Source organism: Sus scrofa, chromosome 1 (genome assembly GCF_054392235.1).
Source record: "Sus scrofa isolate SSC_HxYL_T2T_F1_AM1 chromosome 1, Sscrofa_HxYL_maternal_Yorkshire_Landrace_v2.0, whole genome shotgun sequence".
NCBI lineage: Eukaryota > Metazoa > Chordata > Mammalia > Artiodactyla > Suidae > Sus > Sus scrofa.
In genome coordinates, this window is record NC_139383.1 from 233,620,925 (window position 1) to 233,638,763 (window position 17,839).

Sequence of the window (17,839 nt, forward strand, 5' to 3'; positions counted from 1 at the left end):
TAAATGTGCCCTTTCCTAGACTGGGGCCTTGGCAAGAGTAGGGTTCAGGTCCTTCCTGCCTCTGCAACCCTCCCCTAAGTGGTCCTGGATTGCAGAGGGCAGAAGATGCCCTGCCTCAAAGGCCATGCCCTCAGCTGCAGACTTTAATACCAGGGCTTCACATGAAGGGGAAGAGAGACGGGCCTGAGCCCTTAGCAACATCCTATGAATGCCACCCTCATCAACCCAGCCACTGCGTCTTCCCTTCCACAGCGGGTCCAGCTGGCCCAGCTCTGGGAGCAGCTTCAGGCAAGTACCTACATCTTTGCAGTTTTCCGACTTGGAGAAGTGGATCAGATCGTCGTTGTACATGTCCTGGGTGTTGAGCAGGTCGCTGTACTCCTTCTGGCTGAGATCTTCGGGGTTAATCCCGTTGGCCCTGAGGAATTCCTGGTATGCCACGCTAAATGCCTGCCCAATGGACTGTGCGATCAGCTGGGCCTGGAGAGGAGCCAGAGAGGGAAGACAGAGGTCAGCAGGGCAGTGCTGCTGGGGACCTGGGTCCTGTCAGGACTGTGGAGTCTCCATGGGGCACCATGTGCCTGCTAGACATTTCAAAATGAGTGCGGACATTGTTTTTTGGCCACACCCACAGCAGGTGGAAGTCCTGGGGCCAGGGATTGAAGTTGTGCCTTATCAGTGACAATGGCTGGATCCTTAATCTGTGAGGCCACTGGAGAACTCCAGTGGGGACATTTTTGGTGATGCCAGTGATCATTAGCGAGCTCCTGGCATTTGGTGGCTAGGAGTCAGGGATGCTGGACTTACTGCCATGCAAAGCACAGCCCCACAGAGGATGACTTGTTCTACATCCTGCAAGGTTTTCAAATATCTTGAAATTGCCAGACTTTCATGTATATGTAACGCCTATGTCTCATCACCTGAGTCTAGGACTCAACCCTCATTCATATAAAAACACAAGACCTTAACTGCATGGCTCTAATACACTCTGAACATTCCATGGATACAATTATTATATAAACTGAGAGAACGCCAGCTTTTGTTTTGTCCAGCACTTTACTGCAATTAAGCGCCACGACTTTGGAAAATCATCAGCATGAATGCAATTGGCAGGATGTGGGCTGCTGATATATCTATTCCCATCAGCTTGCATGCTGTCTGCATAGCACGGTGGAGCTGCATGTGTGTGTCTATCTGCCTACCTTGCTACCTATTGATTTCCTTATTTAGCCCTTAATTCAAATTCTTTTGCTTTGTCTTCCCCCGGCACATGGAGGTTCTCAGGGTAAGGGTCAAATCAGAGCTATAGCCGCTGGCCTATGCCACAGCCACAGCAACGTGAGATCCGAGCCATGTCTGTGACCCACACCACATCTCACAGCAATGCCGGATCCTTAATCCATTGAGTGAAGCCAGGGATTGAACCCTCGTCCTCATGGATGCTAGTTGGGTTCATTAACTGCTGAGCCATGACGGGAAGTCCCTAAAATTTTAAATAGAAAGTGTTTACCACATTCAGCTGAATACTGTGCTCTCATATCCAAACTCATTCATCAAGTAAGCATAAGCATCTGATGATTCCATTATTTTTTCTGGAATGGCTGGGCTCAAGCATTTACATCTAGTAGTTAAGAACAATTTCATTTTAGCTTGCTTTTTTTTCTCCTTTATATTAGTTACATCTAGAGCAATACTTTGGCTATTTTGTGAAAACAGTGTTCACAAAGGAAGGTTATATTATCTATGAATTGCTTTTCAGGACAGTAATAGGACATTACTAAATATTTATTATGTTTAGGGACTCTTGGTTCCAAGAGAGTTGAGAACCTTGATCTGGTCCAACCCTCTGTTTTCCAAGGGAGGAGACTGAGGTCCAGAGACACCAAGGAACCTTCCCAAGGTCACATGGATCACAGGTCAGGAACTCTGCTTTTATTCTTCTTTCTCCTGCATTAATTAATCAACATTTCGCCCTGGGAGAGCCAGGAGCGACTGAGCACTTCTTATGAGCCTATGCTGTGTTAAACGCTATACAAGCACCACCACGCAAATCCTGACGTCAAGTCTATGATGTAAGTAGGACTGGGCCACAAGCTATCATCCTAAGCTTTGAAGGCAGCATTTCAGAATTCAGAAATATTTAAATTTGAGAAAGAACAGGATGCATATATCATATATTGGATAAAAGCCCCATTAGAGCCTGGAGAAGTCCCTTATAAATGATCACCAGTAACATTCCTGCAGCTAAATGTGTAAGAGTCATGGTAAGCTGGATAAATCCTATAAAGTGTCTCATGGCAGCTCAGAGTAGGTTTATCAGCTAATTGAGTACAAAAATTCCTTTTGTTTCTCAGAGCTCTCAGACTTTGCCACTGTGGGTCTGTTTTATTTGTTCCTATCGGACAGACTGGGAAAAGGAAGTTGAGAGCTTCAGTTGGGGTGGGAGGGGTGGGGTGGGGACTGGGAATCCTGGCAGCCCGATTCCAGAGCCCACCTCCTCTCTATAAAATTCTAGGGAGTAGAAAACCCACAAAATAAGAAAAAGCTCTAGGGCAATGTTTTAAACACACACACAGCTCTCACCTCCACTCCTCCTTTCCCTCCCTTTGCTAATGTTTGCTAAAAGCAGCTAATTAACAGTGGTATCCTGTGGCTGGGAAAGAAATGCTTAACTTTTTTCACTTTGAGAATCTGGTGACTTCACATGCCACAAGTCACATTAAGGACCACCTCCCCCCTCCACTTCCTGCCAAGGCACTGCTGTGGGGATCAGAAGCACATGTGGACATTCTGAAATGTGTGTCTGAGACCACGGCCAGTCGGCCTCCTGACCATCATGAGCAGATGCACCTGGCGAATGCACAGGCTACTGGTGTCTAAGCCACGTCCACCGGAGCCACACAGCAGTGCCTTCTACAGCAGTGCCTTCAACAGCTACATGGAAGCAGGATTCACATCGGCTCTCCCAGGCCTGGAGCCCACACCCTCCTCTGTCTTGGGCTTTGGAAGCAAAGTAATAAAATTCCCAGATCCACTCTTGCCTCCTCATCCTTCCCCTTCATCACTTGCCCCTATGGACCCAAAGGAGCCCAGAGGAAAAAGAAAGCCCTCCTTAGGAGCACCAAGACGGGGGGGTGGGGGTGGCAGAAGGTCATACCGGGACCCTCCTGCCTGGTGAGCAGAGCTAGCTCCCCCTTTCCCTGGGCCTCCAGGACATGTGAAACCAGATTCTAAACACAACCCCTTTGGAACTTTCCGAGAACCTTCTAAACTCGTTCACTCTCAGTTTATGAGTTTGGCTGCAGCTTTAGAGGAAGAGCAGGGAAAATGGCCAGAACAGGCGCAGCAAGCTCTCTGCCTGCTCAGCGCCCCTGTCCCTGGGGCCACTTTCTAGAGAACTGGAAGAGGAAAGGGTGGTACAGTGGTTGGGTCTCCTCTTCGTGGCTACAGCCGTGACGGCTCTGGTTCCCTGGAGAAAAGCAGCTCGCCTCTGACTCTTAACTTTTCGGAAGAAGGCCATTTACTGCTGCTCAATGAACACTCTCCCAGAGAAAAATGACCCCTTTTAAGGAACCAAGGCTACCAAAGGCAATTTTCTTTAAGTAGATAAGGGCTCTCCGCTCTATACGAGAAACAGAGCTTATTACACTGTGGCAGGAGGAAAAATGAGCCCAGTCAATGGCACTGATACGGCCCTCTTGAGGGATGCTCTGTAGTTCAAGACTATGGTGGAACTGTGGCTCTGGCCCGGGGGGAGTCGTCAAAGCCTGTGAGGCTTTGGGAGAAGCATGGGTGCTAATGCAGCTTGAAGCCTGGTGGCCTGGCCAACAGTTCCATTGACAACTGGGGAAGAAGGCTGAATAGAAGAATGGGCCCCACCTCTGTTGTAAACTAATTTTCTCTGCTGATTTTTATCACCTGGAGAGATGGGCATCAGAAACCACTAGTTTTATGACTGGAAGAGCAGCTGGTTTTCCTAAGGACTAGGAGTGAGTGAGTGGTGCTCTTGCCACCTGGTGCGAAGGGGCAGGGATCCTAACTTTCCTATTAGGAAAGGACGGTCCTGCACATCCAAGAACTGTCCTCCTCAAAGACCCTAGTGACCAGGTAAGACCTGTTTGGGCCCCTATGGGTCTGAGTGAGTTCTTGCCACTCTTCTCTCCTCTGAGTGGCTTGCCTCCTTGCCTTTCCTCAAAGGACATCCCCAGGCCCCTACCTCAGGGTCTTTGCACCTGCTCTTTCCTCAATTCTGTTGAGGCCTCTGCGCAAATGTCACCTCAGAAAGGACTGTGTGCATCACTCTACTTGAAATAGCCCCTGACCCTCTATCCCTTGACCTAGTTTAATTTTTCCTTATCAAATTTTGTTACTTAATTTTATATTAGGTCTATTTACTTTCTACCACTCTATCACCTTCCTGATGAGTACTTTTGTCTATTTTATTCAGCCTCATATACTAGGCTAGAATAGTGCTTGGACATGTAGTAAGTACTAAATCATTACTTGCCTCACGTCTGATTAACGTTCGGAGAACCAGAGGGAAACTTCCCACCCCAGAACAGCCCATATGACATGGAGGGAGAAGAGGGGAAGGCCGCCCTTACGTCCTCGGACTCAAAGACGTGGCAGATCATCTTGTACTGCCTTTTTCCATCCTGGGACGGGTGAGAGGCTTCCACGTTCTCCTGGGAGTTGGAGCGCGGCATCCGCCTACGGGCCATCAGCACAACGATGTTCCCGATGTCTGCGATGTAGGAAATGGTCCTCAGAGGGTGGTCCATCATCGTCTCCTGCAGGACAGAAGGGAGAGGATAGTAACTCCAGCACAACATCTAATGACCCATGAGCGCCTGCCACCCTACAGCCCAGCCAAACGTGGTCCACACGCAGGGGGGCCCCCGGGGCTCACTGAAAAGGCCCTGTTGGCAGATTCATGTGCACCCACCCAGGCCTGGGAGCAAGTCTCTTGGCTCATGATAACTCAGAGCAGGGAGTGGTCTGTGGTACATGAAAAGAAATTTCAATCATCTTACAACCAAGAGAGTCTCTGGTGGGGAAGTTAAAAAATAAGAAACTTGCACGTGATGGCTATATTTTGTGTGTATGTGTGATTTTATCTTTTTTTATTTTTTGGCTGTACCCATGGCATGTGGAAGTTCCCGAGACAGGGTCTGAACCTGAGCCACAGCAGTGACAGTAGCTGAATCCTTAACTGCTAGGCTGCCAGGGAACTCCTGCATATATGTGAGTTTAAACAAAAATTTTTAAAAGGCTAATCTGTTCAAGTTCACAAATCTTCTGATGAAAACTCAAGAGAATTATTAGCAAACAATATCCATGGTTTATTTTTCTCTTTGATCTTTAACAGCCCCAAGGCTCCTTACACCAAGTCTCTCTCCAGCCCCCACCCCAGCAGCAGGCACTGCAGACACCACCTTATAGCTCGTGGAAGGCAGCCTCTAGGGACAGCTGCTCTACAGACAAGGGCACAGTCTTCTAGTCGCTATGCTAAGCTTCACCCCCAGGGAAGGTTGGCGCCAGCTAATACCTGCGTGTCGGCGTTCAACACTTTGATTCTCTGCGTGGAAATGAAGAGATCCACCTCGGTCATTGGCTGAGATTCACCTTCAGGAGCCTGAGAAGGAAAATGCACCGAGGGAAAGCTCAGTACCTGACTGTGACCCAGGTGCACGGGAGCAGAGTTAGCTCACACACAGAGGCGTTGAGACACAGTCACCAGAACAGCGATGCAGACTCCAGAATTAGACTGCCAAGGCTGAAGGGACCACACAGAGGATGGACACGGGGACGGGAGTGAGCATCTCCAGGTTACAGGGAGAAATGCAGACTCCCCTTTGCTCCCCCCACCCAATGGAAGCAGTAACACACTGCAGGAGATCTGACTCTGAACAGTGACTGAGAATGGCACTTTCTGTAAAGGTTTTGGAGCCCAACAACAGAAGGAATAAGGGCGACTGACTCACAGCCCAGGACCCTGGAGAAGTCAGAGCTTGCTCCTGCTCAAGTGATGGGAGGCAATGTTTACAGCAGGTGCAAACAAGGCAATGGGAGGCGGTTCTGGTAAGAGGGTCTTTGTGTTCCCACACCACCCAAGCAACACAGAAGCAGTACCCCCCCCCAAACCCAAGCTACCCTGTTAAGAAAGAACCCCAAAGTCTCAATGTCCCACGGGTAGCTCGCAGGCACCTAGAAGCTCCACGACCAAAAAAGCGCATCGGTCTGGTTCATTTAGGGCTTAACTCCGCACGCATGTCGTTATTAGCGAGTTTTCTTTTTTGCATCCAGCAATCTGACAAATCCACAAATCAAACATGACGAGAATTGAGCAGACCCAAGTCCCTGCCACGTGAATGCTCCTGAATGGTGGGAATTTCAGCACTATAGTAGGGTTTGTTTAGCATCCCCAATCTGCTCCCTGTCGTTCCTCTGAAGTGAAATGACTAATGAGCAACAGAAAACAGCCACTTTGGGCAACTGAGTTTTGAGAAACGTTGGCTTATGGGGCGGTTCAAAAAGAAATCTGAACAAAAACTTGCTGGATGCAGAAAACAAAAACACGAAATAAGGAAAAAAGGCAAAACATAAACAAATGAAAATAACGAAACAAAACAAAACAGGCATAACACCAAGCTGATGAAGTTGTTTGTACTGCACCTTCTTCCTGCTTTTGGCTAATTTCTGGGCCATCTGCTTAGCATGGAACAAACAGAGACAGGAGAACAGTTAGAAAAGAAATCTGCAGAGACTCAAAGTTGAAAAGGGAATTGACAAACTAATATCCACAGTGATATAAGCATTTCTGTGGGAGGAGGACTGGCTTTAAAAAAATCCCACTCTCTAACTGATCTCCTAAATCAGAATTTAGTAGGTGGCGCGGCTGTAAGAGAAAGGACATGTGTCAACTGCAACTGATGTTTTACAAGAACCAACTCTTGGCTCTGTGTATTTCCTTTACTGTATGCCTGTCTTCTATTTCACTGATTGCAGCTTATATCTTTAATTATATTTTCTTTGGTTTTAATTTGCTGATTTTTTTTCTAGTTTCTTAAGATGAAAACTTAAATTACACATTTTCTATTTTTTTCTGATATATTTATGTAACACTATGAACTTCCTTCTAATCTCCACTTTAGCTGCAATCTAAATGTTGTAATTTAATTATCATTTCATTCAAAACACTTTCTAATTTACACTGTGATTTCTTCTTTGAACTTTATTCAGAATTGTGTGTGTGGGGTTTTTTTGGTCTTTTTGTCTTTTTCAGGGCCGCACCCATGGCATATGGAGGTTCCCAGGCCAGGGGTCTAATTGGAGCTGTAGCTGCTGGCCTCCACCACAGTCATGCAGGATCTAAGCTGCGTCTGCAACCTACACCACAGCTCACAGCAACGTCGGATCCTTAACCCACTGAGCGAGGCCAGGCATTGAACTCACAACCTCATAGTTCCTAGTAGGATTTGTTAACTACTGAGCCACGATAGGAACTCCAGAATTTTGTTCTTAATATATTTGAAGATTTTCTAGCTATCGTTTTGTTATTGATTTCTGAATTGTTCTCCCTCTTTATCTATTGTAGTATTTCTCACCTTAAATTTGTGTACCAATAGAGACTATATACCTAACTGGAAATGGATTTAATATTTGTTCAAGATAGCATAGCTGAGGATAGACTGTCTAAAACTGAATTCTGGCTCTGCTACCTACTAGTCCTGTGGCTTGGAGCAAGCCACTTAATGTCTCCATGGTTCAGTTTCCTTAACTGTAAAAATGATGGTAAAGAGAGTATCTGTTTTGAAGCTAAAAGGAACACAGTCAGTCCTTAAATGATGCGGTAGGGAGGGGGTGTTAGGGCAGGAACCACTGCATTGTCGAAAATCAACATACAACTTGTAATTGGTTGGGCCTCTGAAGACATAATTCGGTTCCTCTGTATCCACAGTTCTATACCCTTGGCTTCAACCAAATCACAGGTTCAATCAATCCTGAACCACACAGCACTGTATCTACTCTACTATTAAAAAATCCCGAGAGTTCTCTTTGTGGCTGAATGGTTAACAAACCCAACCAGGATCCATAAGGATGCAGGCCTTGCTCAGTGGGTTGGGGATCCAACACCGTCGTTGAGAGGTGGTGTAGGTCGTAGATGCAGCTCGGATCCCATGTTGCTGTGGCTGCGGTGTAGGCCAGCAGCTGTAGCTCCAATTCAACCCCTAGCCCAGGAACTTCCATGTGCCGGGGGTGTGGCCCTAAAAAGTAAAAAATAAGAAAAAAAATTTTAAAAAAACCCATGCATAAGTAGACCAGTGTTGTTCAAGGGCCAACTGTATACACAATGTTCTCAGGACAGTGCTAAGTGTTATTAATAAGCACTCTCTTTGTGTTTGCTTTTATATGATTATGATGTTAGATGATCACAATTTGCCTATGTCAGGATGCAATCTCTTGGCTTTGGCAAGGCCTGCTATATATACACAGATCCTGCTTGCGGTGAGTCGGTGGCCAAATCACAGGCACTGCTTGGCGACTGGGTGGTGAGGGTGCAGTAAAAACTGCTCCCTCACGTCCTTGGTACTCACCTGGTAGGAAAAGCTCTCACCCTCAGCAGCACATCACTGTTGCATTAATGACTAAATGGTTGTCAGTACTACCTCACGGTGGAGAAACTGGACGATCAGCCAACCAAACGCCATCTAGCTAACCTAGGTGCATCCAGGGAAGTAGGGCAGGCCCACTCCCACACAGCTACCCCACAGCTCGTACTGGTGGTCACGAGTTCGTGGTGAACAGTCTGCTCTGGAAAAGTCTGAAGGCAGCAACTCCAAGCTGCACACAAGTTATCCTAACGGCTGCACACGACAGTGGACATATTTCCACATCTAAAAAGTGGCCCTGTCCTGATGTTATGTCACAGAGATTCCTGGATGGAATCTGAGAGTCCTGACGGGGGACGTTCTGATCTGCATCGGTTATAATCCCCAAATAGAGGACAGCTGTGAAAGTGCTAACAATTGTTTGTCTTCTACTACCTCCCCTGAAATGATATGGTGGGATTTTATGAATTTCTATTATTTTTGATACCTAAACCTAACAGCCATTGGTCAAAATTCCTCACTCTAGGGAAGAGTGATCTGAAAAGGCGTTTTTCAAAGGAAAGTAAGTCTGCCACCAATGGAACGTCCAAATTCTGTTTTTTACTGGGATGGGTGATGAGGAAGGGGATCCAAAAGTCAAACCAAATTTCATGAAAGGCATTGAGACAATTTCTTTGAAGCTAAAAATATTTTATGTGCTTAGAGTAATACCACCTTTAAATCACTTATGATACTCAAGTGCCCTGAAACAAGTGAGAATTACACATTTAGACCTCACACTGGAAATGATGATGGGGCTGGGGCCAGAATGAGAGACTGGAGCATCAGAGAAAAGGTCTGAGAGAACCTTAAGGCCAGCATGCATCTTGAAGCAAGCAGTGACAACATCCATTTAAATCCTCATGTTTCATTGAGATTGATTATGGCTTACCACCCAGCAGGCTGTGGGGCAAAGGACATAATCTGCAGCACTATCCATCTCATCACTCGATCCACAATGTGTGTTGAGTACCTGCTGCTCTTAAGACCCATGCTGGGGATCTTCCTGACTCTTCTAGCTTTTCTCTCTCCAGTTGACATTTACTGAGCACTTGGTATATGCCAGTATCCCTCTAAGCATTTCACATGTATCAGTGGAAAAGCTTACAACAATCCTGTGAGGTAGGCACTACATTACTCTCATCTTTCAGAAGAGGAAACTGAGGCACAGAGAGGCTAATTAACTTGCCCAAGGTCACACAGCTATTAAGGGTCAGAAGAGATATTCAAAGCTTGGAAGCCTCGCTGTATGTTCCAATTGCTATTGTGCCATTTGGACAAGTTTCTCATCTATAAATTTCTCGGTCTGTCTGCAAAACGGGGTTAATAATACCTACCTCACAGGATTCCCCAACCCCTCCTTGTGGAGGAAGAAATGAGATAATGTGTGTGAGAGATCTACGAAGTGTCAATATCCTCTTTAGCAACCACAGACTTCTTCAAGTCAGATGGCAGATCAGATGGCTTAGACAGAACTATACTGATAGAAATTTTCAGTTTACAATTAAATCCTAATTTTTAACACTTAAAGAACATCTTTTCATAAAAGAAAGGAAAAATAGGATCTTTAGGGGAAGGCTAGTAAAGACATATATAAGAAAATTTGATAAAGAAGACTCCTTACAAAAATCTTGAACCAAAAAAATATCAGAACACCATTCGTGAGCTTCACAAATGTAGAAAGAAAATGAGATAAACACACTACACTCTGCGTGGACACGAAGAAATTTCTACGACTCTGGCAGTGTGTGGCAGTTCACCTTGCCTTTCAGGTGAGGAGCAGAGAATGAAGTGGGAATGAGGGTGGAGTGAAACATGGCGATGCAGTCAGAGAAAGGCAGGAAAGCGAGCTGCACTGGCTTGAGTCTGGTTCTCTAGAAGGGTGAAGGCATGATTTCCACACTGAGGGTGGGGGAGGGGGTGTCCTGCCTAGGGCACTTTAGATACTGACAGCTGGTAGGGCAAAGCTCTCTCCGGAAGGTTTTCTGAAAACTTGTTTAAATGAATCCTAGCAACCAGACTCTCAGTATCACCACAGTGATAATGCATGCTGCCTTCAAGTAATTGTGGATGCTTCTGGTTAAACAAAGGGAATTAAATCTCCTTAGTACAGGACTTCTCAGAGCCTTTAATAGGAAAACACATGTGGCAAATATCCAAAAAAGACCAGTTCTAAAGCGTTTCCTTTTTTTTGGTTTTGTTTTTGCTTCTTAGGGCCACCTCACAGCATACGGAGGGTCCCAGGCTAGGGGTAGAATCAGAGTTACAGCTGCCGGCCTACACCACAGCCACAGCAACACAGGATCCGAACCACGTCTGTGACCTACACCACAGCTCACAGCATTCCAGATCTTTAACCCACTGAGTGAGGCCAGGGATCAAACCCACAACCTCATGGTTCCAAAAATATGGAACGCTTCATGAATTTGTGTGTCATCCTTGCTCAGGGCCATGCTAATCCTCTCTGCATCATTCCAATTTTAGTATATGTGCTGCTGAAGCGAGCACTCTAAAGCGTTTCTTGAGCTTATGTGGAACCCCATCGTGAGCAGTGCTTGGCTTGACTGAAATGTGCAGAGCACAGCTAGAGAATGGAGGCTCCTTACTGCTAGATGCTCTGCCCTTCTCTCCTGTAGTGGGTCCTGAAGTGCAGGTAGCGTATATCACAGTCTCAGAGGGCTTATGAAAACAGATTCCTGGGCTCCACCACCCAAGTTTCCGACCAGGATGGAGCCTGAGAATCTGCATTTCTAACAAGTTCCTGGGAGCTGCTGCTGCTGGCCGAGGACCCCCACTTTGATGAGGACCACGGCTCTAATGCATTTCTAAATAATATAGGGGGCTTCCTGGAAGGATATTACATCTCAAAAATGATCAACGAAAAAGGCAGAAAGGATTCATTAGGGAGGGTGTAAAGATGGAAAAAAAAAAGAGCTTGAAAAAAATGATAGGTGTCCTCTAACTCTTCTACTGCATTCAGATGCACCTTATTTCTTACCTTCTGGTAGATGGAAAAGTTTTTTAATGTCAGATTCCTCAGCCTGACTTGTATCATTGTTACCTAACACTCCTCTTGGCTTCCTCTTTAGACTGCGTGTTTCTCAAGGTCAAGGGCTGGGTCTTGGTTGATTTTTATCTCCTAAGATGGCTATCACAGGATCCTGCACAGGGACAGTTTGCTTTTTGAGCCAAATTCATATCTAGCCGAATCACACCTTCCAATTCTCATTTCTCAATTTCCCACTCTGGCAAGTTAGCCTATAAATTCTTTGTTAAGAAAATCTTAATCCTTCAAACTCCAAGGATAAATCCAAAATCACTATTCAATTCCAGTCCACAGTCGGTGCTAAGTGAGTGACAGACACCACGTAATTGACAGACAGACCAGTAATGAAAGCCTGCTTTGCAATGGAGACCCAAGCATCAGGCTCAGGGCTAGCTCACAGAAAAAGCACCACAAACACATGGCCACAGAGAGACTCTCGCCTGGTGAGGCAGGTCTCACTCACATGCACAAACAAGCGATGCAGGCAGAGGAAAGAGAGGGGCAAGGTGGGTCCCTACGGGGAGGGAGGGAAAAAGGAACCCGCAAAACAAAGGAGGAAACTCTTCTGTCTGTGTAGGTGAGAGCAGCAGGTCAGGAATTACTCATCAGAGTGTGGTGAGGCTATTACATTACTAAATGGATTTCCACATAAATCCATGGAGCTTATTTCCCCGCCTTTCTTCCTGGGTGGATGTGGATATAAAAATCTGTAGCCTCATTCTGCTCTGCATTTCTCAAAGTGGCCTAGAGTAACTCATTCCTGAAAGGTCAGCCTCTCTTTAGGAAGAGAGTGTGGCACCACCTCCCTCAGAGACGCAAGCACCTGGGGCACCACCGTACGTGCTCCCTGTGAGACCACCCGAGTGGTCTGGACAAATGCTCTTGGCTCCTGGGTTCCCTGGGCAAACGATGAAGTCCATGGGCACCATCCTGACACAGTCACTTTCTAGGGGGCGTGGAAATAAACCCTGGGTTCTGAGCGCAGCCCTCTCCACTCACAATTGGAAAGAGCGTCAGGCTGGGTATAAAGGCAAACAATCTGACAGGCATTTAGACGGCTGTAAAAGGAACACGAGGCAGAAAATATTTAATGATAGGCAACAGTTCCTTCAGATGCACAGAAGCAGACTGCAAAATGATACTTATAAATGAAATGCCACCATTTAATTTTACCACTCTATAATGAACTCCTCACACCAGAGCAATTTGCTGTAAAAATAAATATATGTTTTCCAGATGCTTACTCTGCTCTAGGCAGGTCTCAAGTGGATTTATAATCAGAGAGCCTCTGTCTTGCCCATTCTGATTGACAAAGCCATCTAATTTTTTGTTCCAACGACTCGTGGCACTTCTGGATACCAACCAATCCTTTGAAACCTTTTGGGTTTCTCCTCAGGGAGCTGGACTTTCAAGAAGGGAAAAGGGCGCCCAGAAACCACTGTGGAAATTGGAAGGTATAAAGCACAGAACATTTGGTGAGTCGTGGCACTGGAGGAGGTCCTGGGATGCTGGCTCTTCCCCACTGCTGCTCTCCATTCAGACGATGTACCTGTGCCTGCTCCCCACCAAGGTCACCAAGTACACGTTATGTGTCACAGGGCAGCAGAAAGACAGACTCCAGCTGTAGGAGTCCAGGGCTATTTGGCAGGAGGCCAACAGACAGAACCAAGGACAAACATCTCAAAGCTACACGTAGCTTTTGGTCCTGGAGGTCTTCAATACTCTTGGGGGCCGACTATTGTTCTGGAGGATTCGCCTTAGCAGGCCCTGGCAGTGTGACTTGACAGGGAGCAGGGGGGCTCTAGCATTCTGGACGAGGTAAGTCTTTGTCACGAGGCTCCGTCCTGAACATTACAGGGTGTCAGGTATCTCTGGCCCTGGCCACCAGTGCCCGTAACCATGTCCCAGACCCCGTGACACTAGAGTGACAACCAAAAACACCCATTACCCATTTCCAAACACCTCTTTTGGAGGCCGTCCCCATCTGTCAGAGAACCATGCTGGGTCCCCACCCTCTCACGGATGCTGTGGGAACGAGTGGTACCAGTAACCTGAGAACTAAGTGCTGGGTCGAGAGAGCTCAGCTAAGTTACTCCCCGGTGCTGCTACCTCAGCACCCATTGTGTTTGGCCAAGAAGCCTGCGTGGGCCTGAAACTGACATTAGCTCCTTCATACAAGCAAGTGCCGTGGAGAGCAACCAGCAAATGTAAGCTTCTCAGAGGACCCCTGCATCGGCCCTTGTGATAACGTCTCCCCCTGCCTCCCAGGGCCTTCCCCATGTTTCCCCTGCCCCCAAATCAGACCCCTGGAGAGCTCAGAAAAGCCCCATTTTGGTTTCAATCGACTAATCTGGCTTTAGCCTGGGACCCTCAAAGCGTTCCACCCATGGAACCCAATGTGGGCACAGGGCCAGGTCCTGCCTGACCTTCCCACATGTCCCTCTAAGTGTGCATGTACTTCCTCTGAGTTAACAACTTCTCTATCTTCACTTCTCTTGTGGTGTTTTGCTCGCCACTCGGCACCCTGGGGGTCTACTTACCAAATATTAATACAACAAAATCATCACATGTTGTCTGGTAACTGTGGGACACGAGGAGCCAGAACTATGTCCCTAAAGACTGGTTTGAAAGTTCTCTGCTCTGTATGAAACAAGGCAGGTCAGTGCCTGAAAAGCAGCTTGTTCTTGTGAAGAGGTCTGTACGTTTTTGGTTTGAATGTCGAGATCCTAAATGAAGACGGAGGAGATTGGAGACATCTGTGGGTATTAATGTCAACCCTTTATGATAAGGGAGACAGTGAAAAGGCATCAGGCCAAGCTTGGATGCACAGCTCAACAGAAACCTGATGTTCTACCAGCAGTATGATTGAGTCTGAAAGACCCAGAGGGGGAGGAAGGTCCGCTTGACACACTGTCAGGGAGTTAGTTGTCTTGCTGGGAGTCACAGGGTGAGGTGCATTTCTGGGGATAAGGGGTGGGACCTCCCCACTGTCAATCACCCTGGGAGAGACTAATTTTAGAAGACGACGTGAAAACTACAGAAGCGGGCTTTGTGGAAGTAGGGTCTGAGGCACAGACGGGGTTTGTGCATCTCCGACAAAGTGATGGAGTGGGTCCCTGTTACATGGAAGAAACTGGTAGCCCCTGTCAGCAACGTTGGCATTGGGTCTGGCCTATTGCTGTTGTGACAATCACCACCCTTGACGTAGTTGTAAGTTACTCTCTGGTTTATACATTCTAATTCCTAAACCGTCAGTGATATTATCAAAAGGTGCAGTGTGGACTTACTGTTGCAGTGTGATTGGAAGTGAAGGGAAGGGCCCAACACTGAGCTCAGAAGAGCCATGTCTCCTCTAAGCACAGAGAGGTGGTAAGAGCAGCCAAGTGACTCCTGGAGGTCCCAGCAGCAGGAGGGACAGATAGTAGCTTGAGGAAAAAGCAATGAGAGAGAACCTGGGGACATTCACATAGCATCCTGGGAAGCTACAGAATTACTGGGCATCAGAGGGGGTACTCAAGGGCATCATAATTGGGCATCAATGACCGTGTTCAATATTTAGGGCATGGAAGAGCCTAGACATGTGAATAAGATGGGAATCAGCCAATTCAGGAGAACCAGAAGCAACACCCATGCTCTGAGTGACCTCCATGGCTGCTGCGCTCCCCTCCCCTGGGCTTTCAGACAGCATCTTGCCTCTCAAGGTCTCCCCACACTCCTGTGGCCCTTAGGACCCCACACCCCTCTTTCCTCCTCGAACACCCCCTGCATATTCACTGGCTTGATTCACTGCTCATTTGTGATGCTGAGCTGGAGGGTAAGGGTCTTGCTTTATAAATCACTATTCTCCCTCTTTATCAAGACCCTGCATAGCCTTGAACCTGTAAGTGCCCAGGAAATACTCTTCCCTTGATGGGGAGAGTAAGGACTCTCAGCTACAGCCAGCTGCTCATGCTTCTCATTCCACATGGCCAGACAAAGCCCGGGATGGAACTAGGGGATGTGTGAGAAAGGACACATGAAAAAGGGAAGGGTCCCTTGAGGAGGGACCAATGGAAACTGGATTGCACCAATTCTGTCAAGTCCTAACCTATGCCAACTTGCCTGAAATACCTGGCTCTGGTTTCAATGGTGATGCGATGCTTGTGAGTCTAGGTGAAAACAGACTCAGGGGTTCTAGGAGCTGGTGGCACTTAATGGCACTTGAATGACATGATGGCATCATAAGGGTCTCTGTCATCCTTGGCTTGTCCATGATTCTAGGTGGTCCTGGCATCTTGGTGGAGTTTCTAGAGGTCTGTGTTTCCATGGGATCAAAGTAGTTTTGGCTGGTTCCAACTAGTTGTGAATGATTTAAACTAGACACAAGTGGCTCTCCAGGGATCAAACAAGCTTGCTCCCTTTAAATCTTGATAAAACTGATTCAAACAGGTGATGACTGGTTTGAACTGGGTTAGCTCTGCACTGACTTGGTTCAGACTAACCAAGGTAGATTTGATCAAATGGTTCATGTTACCTGAAGCAAGCCAGTTCATCCTAGCCTGAACAGGATCAGCTGGTTCAAAAGCAATGAGACCTCGTTTGAATCATGTATTTTAAGCCACTGATCTCCAGCTGTCAGTGCAAACACAGCGATACCGCTCTCATGTTGGAAATATAATACTTAAAATGTTGTCCTTCCTCATCTCAACTTTTCAAAGCTTATGATCATATGCAGTTTTTCCTTAAGACTGGCCCTTAAAAACAACCAAATTATATAGGATTTCTACATCAGGACTCCAGCGTAGTTTGGAAATCTTTTTTTCCACTTAGAACTGTTAGCAGGTGTGTATGTAAGCACTGCCTGCCATGCCATCTCAGTCTACTCTCCTCTAAACTCGGCACTAGATACAAGAGGCATGAGGTGACCACTATGCAGGGCTCAGATGTCTGCCTCTGCCCCCTATCCTCCCCCCTCGGGACACACAGCACCCCCTCACCTTAATCCTGCTGACTGCTTCCTGGGCCTGCATCATGCGCACATTTTTGGAGGGAGTTTTGTCTGAGAGCAGCTGGGTGGAGCCAAGGTAATTGGCGGCAAAAATGATCCCATCGATCAAGTCCTCGGGGTCACAGGGTCCGGGAACTGTAACACAGAGAACCGCAGTGGTGAGCGAGGCCACTGTCCTACCCCCAGTGGCACCCAGTTTCCCCTGCTGCTCCCCACCAGCACAGGTGGGCCAGCTCCAGAGACCCCTGAGCATGTGCGTCTACCAGCTAGTGAAAACCAACTCTCTCTGGTCTACCTGCACCCAGCCCTCATTTTCAAAGAGAAAGAACAATCTCTTCTTAAAGGAATTTACTTCGCCCAGTCTACCGATTATGATAAACAATGTAAATATTTTTAAAACATGAAATACAACATTCAGTGACAAAGGATGTTGTTTTTCCTGTTAGACTGTGAGCTCTCTGGGGACAAAGAGTGTGTCACATTCATCTCAGGCTCTCGTGTGTCTGGTCTGTGTCTGTCACCCGGTGGGTATGAAGTAAATGTTCGCTGGACAAATGGTTAGGTGAGCAGAAGGCTGTCTTATTTAAAAACCTCACTCAACATCAGTTCCTTTGCTTGCCACTTCTTTACGTCACCCCTTCCACTTTATCCATAATGGAGAAAAAATTTTATAAATTGGAAAAGTAAGTATTTGTGGGAGAATGTTTGGATTCCCAAAGTGGCCTGTGATCTGAAGTCTGCAAGAGAGATAACATTACCCCCGAGCCTTGGTCTCATGCTGCCAACCCTGCTGACTTACAGGCTATTATGGTCCAGCCGGGGGTCTGCATACCCATCAATTCCAGGGACAACTGGAATTTTCTGTTCTCATTCACCAGCCTTACAAATCAAGCCTTAGTTTTAAATATTTAATTTCGGGACATCTGATTCTTACCATAAACACCTGTAAACCCCACTGGAAATTAACATGTTTGGGACTAATATATAACTTTACAACAGAAGCACTAAGAAAGGCATTTTAATTCTGCAATGAAAACATGTGTTTTCTTTGGCTTGCATGCCAAATTTGGAAAGACTAAAATATACTTTTTAACCCACTGTTAAAACCTCAGCGTTTTAAATTAGAAAACTAGAAATGGAAACAATTTGCTTTTT

The 17,839-nt window shown here is 46.7% G+C and overlaps 1 protein-coding gene and 1 non-coding gene across 10 annotated transcripts in view; both read right to left on the reverse strand.

Annotated features, from left to right (window-relative positions):
- The window catches only part of APBA1 (amyloid beta precursor protein binding family A member 1), a 239,843-nt gene that overhangs the window by 17,368 nt on the left and 204,636 nt on the right, over positions 1–17,839 (reverse strand). For 4 of the 9 annotated variants that reach the window (XM_084987523.1, XM_021064688.2, XM_021064677.2 and 1 more), the window contains exons 5-9: positions 16,674–16,819; positions 6,676–6,708; positions 5,549–5,635; positions 4,605–4,790; positions 301–480 (exon numbers count right to left, since the gene is read on the reverse strand). In XM_084987523.1, coding sequence (XP_084843649.1) covers positions 301–480; positions 4,605–4,790; positions 5,549–5,635; positions 6,676–6,708; positions 16,674–16,819 — 632 coding nt within the window. Of the gene's footprint in view, positions 1–300; positions 481–4,604; positions 4,791–5,548; positions 5,636–6,675; positions 6,709–7,026; positions 8,187–10,965; positions 16,820–17,839 lie in introns of those variants that run through there. The other 5 variants (XM_084987534.1, XM_021064701.2, XM_021064697.2 and 2 more) reach the window with 2 other exon arrangements.
- On the reverse strand, positions 11,054–11,159 carry LOC146407056 (U6 spliceosomal RNA). Its single transcript, XR_014833600.1, has one exon. It is a non-coding gene; the product is annotated as a U6 spliceosomal RNA (small nuclear RNA).